The sequence below is a fragment of the Sphaerulina musiva genome (assembly GCF_000320565.1).
Source record: "Sphaerulina musiva SO2202 unplaced genomic scaffold SEPMUscaffold_4, whole genome shotgun sequence".
In the NCBI taxonomy this organism is placed as follows: Eukaryota; Fungi; Ascomycota; class Dothideomycetes; order Mycosphaerellales; family Mycosphaerellaceae; genus Sphaerulina; species Sphaerulina musiva.
Window position 1 is genome coordinate 2541557 of NW_016017386.1, and position 13422 is coordinate 2554978.

The window sequence follows — 13422 nt, forward strand, 5'->3', positions numbered from 1 at the left end:
CCGATTGTGCCACCTGGAGAGAATGTGTGTTAGCATGGAGTAGATCTCTCTCTCTCTCTCTCTCTCTCTCTCTCTCTCTCTCTATCTATCTCAAAAGTGCCTGGGAAGCGCCAAGATGAAGAAGGGGAGATGATACCAATCGCAATCATTTGCAAATGTCTCGACTGTAGCTTGCGCTGCAATTGCACCGTTTCACCCGCCTGGATTGATGATGAAGCCTTTTCTACATCGCTGCTGGAACGAGAAGCGAGTGGACCATTGTCTTGGTCACGAATCGAGGGCGACGCCGCATCAGCGGACTTGATCTTGTCCACGTCCATGTTGGTGTCGTGCTACGCTTGTCGTCCTCCCGGTGGCTATGTCAGATGTCACGAAGAGACGAGACGAGAGGAGTCAAGACGAGACGAGACGGTAGACGGTGGAAGATATGACGACGAAAGAGAAGAGAGGGGCGCGGTGGGGTGCGAGTAGTGGATCCGTGCCGTGAGCGATCACCGCTGCCACGATGACTATATATGAGTGCCCCGTCCATGGGAGGAGGCAAAGAGGAGTCCGACGTGCGGGTGGTCCCAAGGTACGAGCATGGTATGCATACAGGTACATGTGGTTTGGACGGAGAGGGTAACCCAAGGCCGACAAGCGTGGCGTGAGCACTGTAGATTCAAAGGAGAGAGAAATTTCGCAGTCGGTAGGTATCCATAGAAATTTTTCTTACTTCCGCATGATGCTTCTTCCCAGCACCAGGGAAAGCGTGCAGAAGCAGCCTAAAAATCGGGCAGAGGTGAAGTGGCGAGTGGAGAGAGTGTGTGTGGGCCTGCGCTAGAATATCAGAAAATTAGGACTACCCGAATCACGGTTGTGCCCGTGCCATACTCGTGGCAATATGTCCGGCCTTCCTCCTTCATCCTCATGCCGGGCAATATATAAAACAAAAAAAGACGGAATATCAAGAATCAAATGGCCAGCCACTGCGCCCGGCGTCCTGCAATGCGATGCGCTGCGATGCTATACCATGCCAGGCCAGATTCGGGGCGGATTGATGGTACCTTAATATGCCGAATGCGCTAGATGATATGCGACGGGACATTATCTGCTGGAGCAGACGGAGGACTGGCGGTGAGGGAGGATCAATATGCACCGGAAAAAGGGATATATATCGAGATATCTGCCGGATGAACATGTTCCCCGTAGGGGGTACTGCAAGTGAAGTGAAGTGAGTGGTAGGAGGTAGTGGTGATGGTGGTAGTTGTAGTGGCCTCAGGCAGACAAGATGTCTCTCTCTGCCTGAGGCCTCTTCACGGACGTTTCAGGCGCGAAGTCTAACCTTCGTACCCTTCCAGGTTCTCTTGGCAGGTTTAGCGTCGCGAGCTCTGACTTCTGACTGCCATACACATCTTTGACCTGCCTCTGCCTTTATTCCCTTCTCACCTGTCTGCCAATTGCTTGTCCTCTTGCACCATTCATTGATCCACTGACCACTGACCGCACCCGCTCACATTCTCTTCACCACAGGAAGCACTCCCTTCAATTCTGCTGCTGCTGCCACCAAAACCAGCGACGACCTCCAAACCACGCGCGCAAACCACCACATCACATCCACTGCAGGCAGCACCCTCCAGCTACTCACGAACCCACCACACCTTCGCCCACTCGAATCTCTTTGTGCCCCGACACCGACTTCGATATCCCCGCTCCGCCGTCGCCGCCGCCACCAACATGGTGCGGCCAGACGCCAGGTCGCGCGCACCTCGTGCTGGGCCTGGCGCCATCCGCCGCCGCGCTGATCGTGATGGAGATGCCAAAATGGCCGACCTCACTGTCAAAGGCGCAGCTTCCTCCAACAGAATCGGCAAGAAGCCTCCCACCGGTCCCGCCGCCACAACAGCTCGGCCGGGTAGGAATGCAGCGGGCACACGCAAGGACCTCACGACAAACGGCTCCAGGCGAGAAGTGATTCGGAAAGCAGCAGCCGCTGGTGCACACGGAGATGTCTCGATGCGAGAAGCGAGAACGACACCGCGTGGGACTCTCGTCGACCTCACCATTGACGGCTGGAAGTTGAGCAGAGCAGCGAACAATTCGGATGCGGGGTTCAAGTCGCTGGTGCAGTGGCTCGAGAAGAAGGCGTCTATGCGCCTGGGCAAGAGGAATACGAGAATCAACAAATCGCGACTCGACGCAGACACGGTGACCATCAGCGTGCCATCGGCAGATGCATCGGCCTATGAGCGCATGAACGGCTACGACTGGGCAGGTGCCAAGCTCACCATCAAGCGAGTGGGTGGCTCCGGTTCGCAGAGCAATCATTCGCCTGCTTCCTCTTCTGGCGCCGAGCAAACCAAGGCAATGCTTCGCGGTGTGCTCGAGCGACGATGGAATCCCGAAACCAAGTTCTTGGACCTCTCCGCACTCGGCACCGATGCGGAACTGCAAGCTTCGGACATGTTTGGCAAAGCTTCGACCACGCAAAAGTTCTTTCCCGCTCTAATGAAGGTGCTCGATCTGTCCTTCAACTCGACGAAAGAGCGCGACGAAGCCATCGAGGGCGTCTCTCTGGCCAGCAACGATTTGGAAGATCTCAAAATCGTCTCGACGCTGTCTCAGTCTCTGCCCAATCTCATCAACCTCGATCTCTCCCACAACAAATTCGCCACCTTGGCCTCTCTCGAAATTTGGCGACACCGCTTCAAGAAGCTACAGCACTTGATCGTGTTTGGCAACCCCATCGAACAGAACGAGCCGAATGCCGCCGCAGAGATCATCAGTTGGTTCAAGAACCTGCGCATGCTCAATCAAGTCCAGGTGCGGTCCGAGGACGATATCAAGAACCAGAACAACGTCGCCAACATCCCCTTTCCCATTCGCACTCCTCACTTTCAAGATGAGGACGGAATTGTGGAGGCCTTCATCCGCAACTGGTTCGCCGGCTTCGACACGGATCGACCCGCCCTGGCTCGCATGTACTACGATGAGCACTCCGAGTTCTCCATTGCCCTCAACACCCAAGCCCCGAGAGATCCTTTGGATGCGGGCAAGCCACAAACGCAAGAATGGGCATCCTACATTCACGGCAGTCGTAACCTCAAGAAGCTCACACAACTGCCCGCTCGCCAGAAGCGATTGTTGCGAGGCACCCAGGCCATTATTGACGGCTTTGCGGGACTTCCCAAGTCTCAGCACCCAGACCTCGCCACCGAGCCGCAAAAGTGGATGATTGAGGCCCACTTACAGCCGGGCATTCCAGATCCCATCAACAACACTCCTGGAGGAGTCGATGGTTTCTTCATGTCGATCCACGGAGAGTTTACCGAGCCCGAGACGGGTAAGATGCGCAGCTGCGATCATGCCGTATACATAGGCCCCGGAGGCTCTACCGGCGTGCGTGTCGTCAGTCATACCATCACCATCCGCGCATATGGCGGCACTCAAGCCTTTCAAGCCACTGCTGGCGCCTCGACTCCACCCATGCCCGCTGCGGATGCCGCGACGTCTGACGGTCTGCCACAACTTCCTGCACACTTGAACATTGAGATGGCCGAGCAGATGTGTGCAGAGCTGACCAAGCGGACGGGCCTGACGCTGGGTCTCTCCCACCAGTGTCTCACGACTGCCAACTGGGATTTCGATGCGGCTCTGGCCGTGTTTCAGACTCACAAAGCGAGCTTACCAGCCACGTCCTACATCGGCGGTGTACCCTTGATGTGAGGAGGATACCTGCACGCCAGGGAATATAGAGAGGAGGAGGAGGATTGAAAGAAGGAAGAAAAGACAAAACAACGGATTGTTTCTACATTTTGCGCACTGGGAAACTTTGAAAATTAGCGAGGCGAATGGGAAAATGCGATTGTGCATATTGGGGCATGGGCAAACTCTCGTTACGAAGCGCGGTGCCTTTTGGGGGGGAATACCAAATTGTGATTATCACGGATGGAGCGCGCTCTTTGCCTTACAAGGGGGCAACAAAAAAATCAGCGAAGAAGAAGAATGAGAGTGAGATGGCATTGCATTGCATTGCATCAATGTGTACGAATACAGACGTCAATCCGGCCGGTCTCAGGGGCCGAGACAGACAGGAAGAGAGAGGAGAGCTAGGTAGACTGACAGAAAGCTTTCGACTATGCCGAGTAGGCTCGTCTTGTGACAGAAGGACATGATGCTCCATTTTCCTTTCTTTTCCATTTTCCTTTCTTTTCCATTTTCCTTTCTTTTCCATTTCTTGCTTTTGTTTTTGCTAGAGTGACATGACATGCCTTGCGGGTATAGTAGATGGCCAAGAGGTCACTCGCTTACAAAAGGCTCTTGTCGGCTCAATATATTTAAGTGATGATTAGTCAATCCACCACCCCAGTACCCAGCCAGACCAGACCAGACCAGACTCCCGCGCGAAAGTGGATACCTATTAGGTAAGGTAGGGTAGTCCCGAAATACATCATCGAAAAAACCTCAGGTACCTAGAGGTATCCACTAGACATGCTCTGTATATCGTCGCATTCTATCGCATTTCATTTCTCTCTCTGTACCTGGTATTGCAATTCACTCTCAACTCAACTGACTCGTATATTCGTTCGGTTTGGTCTGGTTCGCTCGTCGCACTAATGGATGTACTGCGGACTCGCTTGTTTTGTGAGCAAATAGGCGAAGATAGACGAAACCTTGAGTATGTTGTGGAAGGGATGTACAGTGTGATGAGTGAGACTTGTTATTTCCCTTCCCTTCCTCCCTCCCGCCCGAAGATGATGATCATGTCGGAATTGAGCAGGGAAAAATGAAGGATAGAAAAGAAAGAGAGGAGAAGGAGAGTGAGCAGCAGCACCAGCAGCAGCAGCAGCAAGTCTGGGATTGATTGTAGCGGGCTAGCTAAACCAGAATGCCTGAAAGATCAGATAGTCTACCACTGCGGCGTCGTGCACCGAGATATGTAGCGGGTACAGGCCTGTCATCATGATCCTCACCGAGAGTCTGACCCGGGAATCGTCGCTCGAATGTGAGCAATCCTCCAAGAGTCTTGTCGGCATTGGCGACGGCGAGTTCTGCTCCTCCATCCAGCAACGTCACGCCTGCAATGGACCCAAAGAAACGGATCTCTTGCTTGTGGCCAAAGCTGGGCCCATCGTAAATGGTCACAATGTCCTCGTTCTCTGCAGCCACGAGAGCACCATTGTCCGTGAAGTGGAGTGATCGAGCACATGACATGCTGCTTTCGAACCTACACAATGGTTGCTTCCAACTCCGGGCATCCCAGACCACAACACCACCATCCTGCGCAGCCGTGGCCACATGTCGGCCGTTGGGAGACCAGGCACATCCAAAAGCATGGTCGGTATGCTCTCGGAGCGTCACGAGGGGCACGCCGCGATCTGCGTCAGTGATCATGGTGTCGGTACTATCGCCAACGAGCACACGTAGGCGGCCATCGGTGGAAGTGGCAGCACAATTGATCGCATGATCGTAGTGGAACGTGTTTGTGAATGTGAGTTTGTGCAGGTCCATCAGCCGTACCTGGTGATCATTCGAGCAGAATGCTGCACGAAGCAAGCCCGATCGACGGTCTTGATAATTATGGACATGAGTGACGAGGCCGTTGTACGCGTGTGTGACAAAGCCTTCCGAGGGTTGCCGCTGCTCGCCTTCGACGTTCAGCACTGCATACTCTCCGTGGAATCCGCCGGCAATCAACACATTGTCAGTCACACTGCCCGGTGCCATCGACCGCGACGAAGCCGACAGACAAGTGATACGAAACCCTGCGGCTGTGTTGGACGGCTTGCTGAGATTCATCACTGTCTCTTGCGAGGTAGGGCATGCCAGCGATGCTCGCATCACCCGATTGCCAGTCGACACGTAAAAGACGTTATTACGATCCGTGGCTGCAAGTACATTTCGCAATTGATAATGCTCAAAACTGGCCCGATGTCGGGGTACGAAGGCGCGAAACCGATACGGACTGTCTACATGGCCTGCGCTGCTCCATGGACGATCGTATTGCGATGAACGTGAATAGTTGGACCCTGCGCTCGACGGGTGCAGCATGGCGCGGGCGACATGCGCACATTCTTGGGATGGACCAATCATGTGCCATCTGGTGCCCTGCATGTCCACATTTCCAGACTCGGCCTGCTCCCGAGTGACTTGTTCTGGAGGTCGACCGAGCCGAATCGACGATTGTATCCCCGGCTCAAACGGAGGCAGTTGCTTGTTAGCGATCGAATGCAGTCGCCAAGTATCCATGAAGTCTGCGACATCGTAATGTCTTCGGGGGTCATCGACTGCGAGCGCATCTTCATCAATGTCCATGATATGTGTATGCTGGATGTTGCGAACCAGGATCGCGTTCTCAAGCTCTCGCGCCGTGGCATGGTGTGAGTTCTGAATGGTGGATGGTTGAGGCATCAGCTGCGGCGGACTCCATCGGGGAGCAGAAGTCGAAGCTGGAGTTTCGTCCCTGTGTGAAGGCAGACTATGCGAAAATGAAGATGGTGCTTCATCGAATTGCGGTTCCTCATTCGTACTATCTCCGGCAAGCGCAAATCTCGTCCTTCGACTGCTTTCTTCCGCATTGCTCTCTCTCGTCTGTGGCCTCGCATGACTCCTTGGCCGAGGTCTCGATAGTGTGGGGCTGAGTGTAGTAGATGGCATGGTCGTGCCATGTGCACGATCTGCATCGTCGTGGATGTAGAGATGGGTATCTTGGTCGTGAGTCGTGAGCATGGGCGAGTTCATATGTACATTGTCCTGGTCGTGAGGCATGTGAGGTCGTTGTGAGGGCGGCAAAGGCACCCCACCAGATTCTTGTTGATCGTCATTGTCGTCCGTATCGTCCATATCGTAGTCATGTTCCGGATCAAAAGCAGAAGGGGTATCTCGAGCAGTAGCATGAACAGGACGGGAAAGAAAGAGCGATATAGCATCATCGCTGGGACAAAAAGTAGGCTCTTCGTATTGAGCCACGCATGCTCGTTGATCAAACATTTCCGCGTTTGTAGCGCGACGCTTCCTGACGACTTTTGGTGTTCTTCGTGCAGAGGGTCGATATCTTGCGACAGTGCTCGCTTTGCGTGGGCTCGTGAAGTAGAAAATGTCGGCCATAGTGTGCAATGCTGGCCAAGATTTCGAGAATATGTATAGTACCGGCGGGGGTTAATGCAGCAGCATTCCGGCGGCAGGAAGCGTCTGTTTGCGTGTTTGACGGGGAGAAGAGGGAGCAGCTGCCCGCGTGGCAATGGTAGGCAGACAGCTGCTGCAATATCGATTCCGCTTCCACGGCGCAGGAGTCTCACAGGATGATGATCTCCAACCTTGCTTTGTGGTTGTTCTTCGCTCGGGGTGGGCAAAGTAGCTAGTATCTAGTATCGCTAGGAGGTATGTATGAGATAGTGATACTGCGCGGTGGGTTCTGCTTCAAGGCGGGCGGACCGGTGCAAGCTGCAGGATGAGATGATAGGACACGGCGGGGGTGCTCCCAGCCGAGCACACCTTGGAGACAAGCAGACAGGCGGACAGACAGACAGACAGACGCAATCACGGGAGGATCCCAGAGCGCATTGTTCGTCCGATGCAGCGCCCGTCCACCAGAGCCGCAAAGCGCAAAGCGTGTAGCGTAAAGCGTTAAGCGTGGTGGCGAGAAGCGGCAATGTCGAGGTGGTTCCTGCGTAGAAGCAAGGTAGAAGAGGTTGATGGGATCGCCGGAGCCGTCTGGCGCTAGGAAAACGGAAAAAAGGTCGTGTTCTCAATAATGCGACAGGGGGTGTAGATGCAGCAGCAGCATGGCCAGAGCGGGGCGGAGCTGGGAATAATCAATATTCAACAAACGAGTTACGACGAGCGGCAAGACAACGGCGTGAACAGTGCTGGATGGAGCACAGCAGGGCGGAGATGGGGTGCATGTGCTCGGCATCGGCCTCGAGAATTGCGGGACCGTTTAATACTGATGGATGGTTATATTGATGATGATGATGATGATGATGATGATGATGATGATGGTGATGATGGTGATGATATTGGTGGTGGTGATGCTGTCGGTGTCTTTTTAGGTTCTTCTTGCTGGCTCCCGGCGGCGGCGGCGGCGACGGCGACGGCGAACGCGACGGCGAGGTACAGTCAGTCAGTCGGTCTCTGGTAGAAGTGGCAGAAGGGACAGAAAAGGCGGCCGTCCCTGGCTCGCGGTTGGAGTCATGAATGGTTCAATTGTGCTTGGGCCAGCCACGTGCAATGTCGATGTCGATGTCGACGTCGATGTGATGTCGATGATACCTTTCCTAGTCTGGAGGTGTATGTCAATGTCGGGTATGGCGAGGATGGAAGAAGGATCATTGCCCTCCCTCCACACTACGAGGTAGAAGGCGCTAGAACTGGTTCTACCCGACTGTGCATGCATTACGGTACCTATGCATCCAATGCAATTGCAGGGAATCTCACTAACGGCCGATCGACATCGCTTGGCACCGCACCGGCACGCTCCACTTCCACACGCTGCCTGCTGCTTTTCAACCTTTTGCCCATTTCTTTCGCAACCCATTCGCCCAACACGACTACACCACGCGACACATGTGACACGCACTGTGCGCAGAGAAACCGACCCACTCCACTCTCCATCCCGGCAGATGTCCGACTATACCGTGAATGGCACATCGAGGCGACGGCTCTCTGACCCTCGCTGTCCAGCCCGCTCTTCTGCAGCCTTCGGTAGAACTAGGAGGTAGTCTTCTACGATGGCTCCGCACTACAGTACAATAGAACGAGGATGAGGCAGTTCGAGTGGAGAAGGAATCATCAGACTGATGAAGCGCATCTGTCACCAGGCCCACAATGCGCTCGCTCCTTGATTCGACAGCCACCGCATCTTGCCCCTGTCTGCTCGCTATGTATACGATGCGTGGGGAGAGGAGAGCGAAAGAGAGGGTGAGAGACAGACGGAGAGAGAGAGAGACAGACACAGAAAGACCGCTTCGGGTGACGTGCAGCTGTCACTTTTTTTTTGGATGCTCATACTGTGACCCGTCCCATCCATGCCATGGCATGAGAGTCTTTTCATGCTGGCTCATGCATGCATGTCAGAGCCAATTGTTGCCTGTTTCGAGGCCCGACGCGGTTACTTGCGGACAATGCAGCACTACTCCTGGCACTGGTTGCACGACTGACAGCAGACGCGCTCGCCAATCATGTCTGCGAGTGAGCGAGAGTGCATGACTCTCCATTGCACAAACTAGAATCCAGCACTATAACCGAGGTGCATACCTCTGATCATGCGACGGAAAGACTTCATGTCCTGCCTGGAGTGATTCAAGAGGACATGAAGGACAGTAGGTGGGTGCTCCCATCTGTCTGTTCTGAGCCTCCCTTCTCGTGAACTCAGGTAAGTGAGCATGAGAGCGATATTCCGTGCGCAATGGCACCCCACGATACGGTAGAAGGGGGCAGGCCTGAGAAGCACTGCAGACCATCCGCACTCCTCTCTCTCCAGCAAAGGCGCGAGCAGTCGCACCACGGGGCACTGCCATGTGCTGGTACGACCTGCGTGGCGCTAAAAATGGCCACATTCTTATCTCTTGCATGTCCCTGAGCCCTCATGGTACGGGGCCCACGGACTGACCAGCTGTGGTTGTTGACGACAAGTTTGCTTACTCTGCGACGCTCGCTCGACAATCATCAGCACGCACGCGAAGCGCTTGTTCAGCATAGACGCCTATATCTCACGTGGCCTCCTCGTGGAGTCGTGGTACATGGCCAACCACATTCGATACCACTTGCAGAAGAAGGGTCTCAGTGTCATTACGCGAGGAATAGCATCATCACTGTTGCACAGTCACCTCTCTCTATAATGGGGTCATGGCCGCGAGTTTGACATGTCGCCGGTCGTGCTGGCGGTGAGTATGAGGCTAGTCGCACAAAAGGCCAATATGTGTCACATATGCTGCAAATGCTTCTCTTCGGCAGTCACGAACTCTTTTGACAGCACTCGGCAACGAAGCCGCGTGCCCGCCAGGTCGCCCAGGCGTTGCGAAACGTTGAGAGATCAAAGAAGAGCGGAAGTCGCGCGTGCGGAATGACAGCCCAGGCCGTGCTGCCTATCACATATCAGCCCCAACTCTCGGCTGACGGCAGACACAGTCTTCCTTTGCCAGTAACACGCAAACTAAGCAAACATTAGGCCGAATGTGCATGAGGTACACAGGTGGTGGCGGTTGCGCTCGTGCCAGACGCCATATCAGGACAGACTGCACTGCTCATCTCTTTGACATCCATATGTCCTGGTCTGAAGCCGAAGTGGCTGACTGCATGCGCTTTGAATCCATTCGAAAAGAGCACACTTCTTCAGCAGCTCCGACTGACCTCACCCAATGTAGACTACTCGAGGACGTCTTTTTAATTCCATGCTATCCCCAGAATACACCCCAGCTCTTGTCTGCAGACGGCGGCTGCCTTGCTGTGGTAGAACGCAATCAAGAATCGTGTAGTTTGCTCAGCGATGCATTACCAGACGGCTGCAATATGCTGGCTATCAGAGCTGTCACGCTTGGAGCATCTGTATCATCTTCACCGTGAGATACGACATGGGCCAGTACCGCCGAAAGCGTGGATGACAGATGGCAATCGCCAAAGCTGCTTCCGTCCGCGAGGCCAAGATTGTATCTGACGGAGGCTGAGGTACAGGAATGCTAGAGTCGTTGCCACGGTGATTCGAGCGCGAGACACTGTCTTGAGGAGTCTGACGACTGCTCATGGGCATAACAGAACTTTCGGTCATCGAGTTGTGAGCAGAGTCATCGTTCCAACAAGTGTGGCAGCAGTGTTCTGCATATTTCAGAAACAGCAGAACTATTAATTGAAAACAACACAGGAAAAGCCGCGCAAGAAGAACAGCAGTGATTCACAATGGCGACACGAATTTCTACCAACCTGGCGCCACTCCAATCTTGGTTTCCGTCGTGGGATTGCGTAGACGCATGAGGATGTCGCCGTTATACTCGATGCTTATCGTGACAGACGTTGGAATGTGGTGTTGCCGACACTGAACGCGGGATGCCGACTAGATCAAAGCACATTCCTCCAGCAGAATCGGCTCCCGATGCACTGGCAAAGATCTATACTAGGCCGTGCCCTCTGTCGATCTGGACCCGGGCCGATGATCATCTTTCTTCTACATCTCTCCGTAGCGGTCGCCTACACAGGATGGCAGGTCTGCTATATTGTGGTGGACTCAATCTAGCGGCATGTCCGACGACGACGACGACGACAACGAGGGTGACGACCACGGGGACGAGTAGTATATCGACCTTCTCGACATCGATCCGTGCATCAACTCTCTTGACAATTACTATTCCATCATCCACCTCGGCGAGCTTCCTTCTGAGCACTAGCTCTTTGCGAGCATTGAGCAGCTCAAGCACTTCATCCTCTGCTACAAGCTCGCTAGCAACTGTACCTCCTCTTACTACTAGCACAAGTCGGGCTAGCTCAAGGTATACGTTCCTCGCAGGCTTCGATTAGCAAGAATCTGGTACCCTTGGGCTCGTACTTACTTTGGACAGTACAGTCAACACTAGCACGCTATCTCCCGACCTGGTCTCGTCAACTTCCTCTTCATTGAGCTCGATTCTGTCGGAATCAGCATCGTCCTTGAGGACAGCGACATCGAGTTCCAGCACAGCACGATTTACAAGCGCAACCACTTTCATTACAGTATCGTCCAGTACTATATCTTCTCCTAGCTCGGCAGCCCCAACGCCCGGAAACCTCCGCTGTCCAGCTGCGAACGGGCAAACGATCACGACTGGTAAGTGATTACAGACATCATGCATCGACGGCTGACTGGCGTGTAGGAGACGGTAGTCAGTACCTTGTCGTATGTAACAAGGACTACTCGCCTCTCAGTCAGAATGTGTTTGGCCTCAATCCTCTTCTCGCCACTTCATACGCAGCTTGCCTTGCCCTCTGCTCGAACCAAGGCTCGGTCTGTACTGGCATCACCTACGGCTTTTTCGGCGGAAGCACTATCCAATGCAATCTCAAAACCAAAATGTTGCAGAGTAACCAAATCCCGTCCTATACTGTGGACTCCGCCGTGCGTCTGAGCGGACCCTCTGGTAGGAGTGAGGCTTCGCAACTCATCACAAACGGCGACTTCTCTAACTTGGACTTACTGAGCGCATGGAAGACGAATAGCTTCGGCGTGGATACGTCCGCTGGTGCAGCGTTAGTCCAATCCTTCTTCTTGCATCAATCGAAGCTTACAGCAGTTCAGAACTACGACCTTTGACCTTGCCAGATCAAACGGATATGAGGCCGGCGAGCTGATCCAAACTGTCAACTTAGCCGCAGGCCTGCCTTATTACCTCGGCTTCCGTCTTCGGATGAGTCTGTCTGGCACCATTGCTCCCACCGATTATTGCAGCTTCTATGCTCAGACCGACTCCGAAGTGCTGGTCTTCTTCTCTCCCAACCTGACAGACACCAGCGGCGGCTTCGCCAGCAGCTTTAATGCGAGTGGTACCACGACAGGAGCCTCAAGCAGATTCATCTTCTTCGTTTACTGCCGTGGCAGCTTTACCGTCACCTGGACCATCGACGACGTTGTATTGTACACATACCGTCCTACCCTCGGCACGAACATTCTCACTCCACCCTTCAGTACCCCCATCCTCACCAACGGCGACTTTTCCAACGGCCCTACAAACTGGAACTGGGTCGCGACGGGTGTGACCTCCATACTCAAAGCATCCTTTGGAGTTGCCCGTGTCGTAGGTCTCCTTCCCCAACTACCCTTGGCCGCCGTCTCCGCTGGTTTAATCATGTTTACCACCCTTTCTCCCCTCGACACGACCTTCAACGCCGGATATCTCGTACAGAACGTCCTCATCGATCCCGGCCAGACTTTCCGAATCACAGCCAACGTCGTCTTCAATATCTCGTCGAGCTGCAGTTGTGATGCGGGTATCTACAATACTTTGTATGCGCAGTCGGGCGTCAATGGATGGGCTTGGTCTATCTTTGACGTTACTTCTCAGCGACAAATTGCGGTGAATGTTACGGGAACCACGTTGGCTTCTCATCACTTATTTCAGATGTATGCCGGTTGTTCGGGCTCGGATCCTACTTGTACTGTTGCTTTTAGTAATGTTGTTATGTATGCGAATGTCTGAGTGTACATACATACCTACTTGTAGACGGACAGGATCTCTAATTGAGAAAAAGAGGAGATTAGTCCGACGAGCAATATTCTATCCTACTACATCCAACTTACTATACGTATGATTATAGCTATCGTAGCCGCAATGTCTCTTATTGTACTCTTTGTTTCCCGAACCGTCCTCGTCGAGCGGTTGATCGCTAGTAGTCCGCGTACGAGCGAGAAGGATTTTACAAATGTATTCGATACTAGAGTACGGTATAGTCCGATAGAACGACAGAAGGCTAAAGTAGCTA

General features: G+C 53.7%; 4 protein-coding genes across 4 annotated transcripts in view; 2 read left to right on the forward strand and 2 right to left on the reverse strand.

Annotated features, from left to right (window-relative positions):
* SEPMUDRAFT_163519 (amino acid permease) overlaps positions 1-320 on the reverse strand; it is a gene marked incomplete at its 5' end in the record, with an annotated part of 2552 nt that extends 2232 nt beyond the window's left edge. Inside the window, one exon of the mRNA XM_016908062.1 lies at positions 137-320. Within this exon, the coding sequence (XP_016762064.1) occupies positions 137-320 (184 nt within the window). The remainder of the gene's footprint in view (positions 1-136) is intronic.
* A 1295-nt stretch (positions 321-1615) lies between these two features.
* On the forward strand, positions 1616-4146 carry SEPMUDRAFT_149063 (NTF2-like protein). Its single transcript, XM_016905314.1, has one exon. The coding sequence runs from the start codon at positions 1717-1719 to the stop codon at positions 3703-3705; it is 1989 nt and encodes a 662-aa protein (XP_016762065.1). The 5' UTR covers positions 1616-1716; the 3' UTR covers positions 3706-4146.
* An 816-nt stretch (positions 4147-4962) lies between these two features.
* SEPMUDRAFT_11864 (WD40 repeat-like protein) lies at positions 4963-5910 on the reverse strand (the record flags this gene model as incomplete). The annotated part of the gene is made up of 1 exon (XM_016901445.1): positions 4963-5910. A coding segment is annotated over one exon (948 nt), but the record flags the coding sequence as incomplete, so codon positions are not given.
* Positions 5911-10872: 4962 nt separating this feature from the next.
* SEPMUDRAFT_156104 (uncharacterized protein) lies at positions 10873-13139 on the forward strand (the record flags this gene model as incomplete). The annotated part of the gene is made up of 5 exons (XM_016907656.1): positions 10873-10935; positions 10984-11459; positions 11529-11773; positions 11820-12192; positions 12227-13139. 5 exons carry the CDS (start codon positions 10873-10875, stop codon positions 13137-13139), a joined length of 2070 nt encoding a protein of 689 aa, XP_016762067.1.
* Positions 13140-13422: the final 283 nt, after the last annotated feature.

Excerpts from the sequence above, each read along its gene's own strand:
- SEPMUDRAFT_149063 (XM_016905314.1), top strand. The coding sequence starts at position 1,717 with ATGGTGCGGCCAGACGCCAGGTCGCGCGCACCTCGTGCTGGGCCTGGC.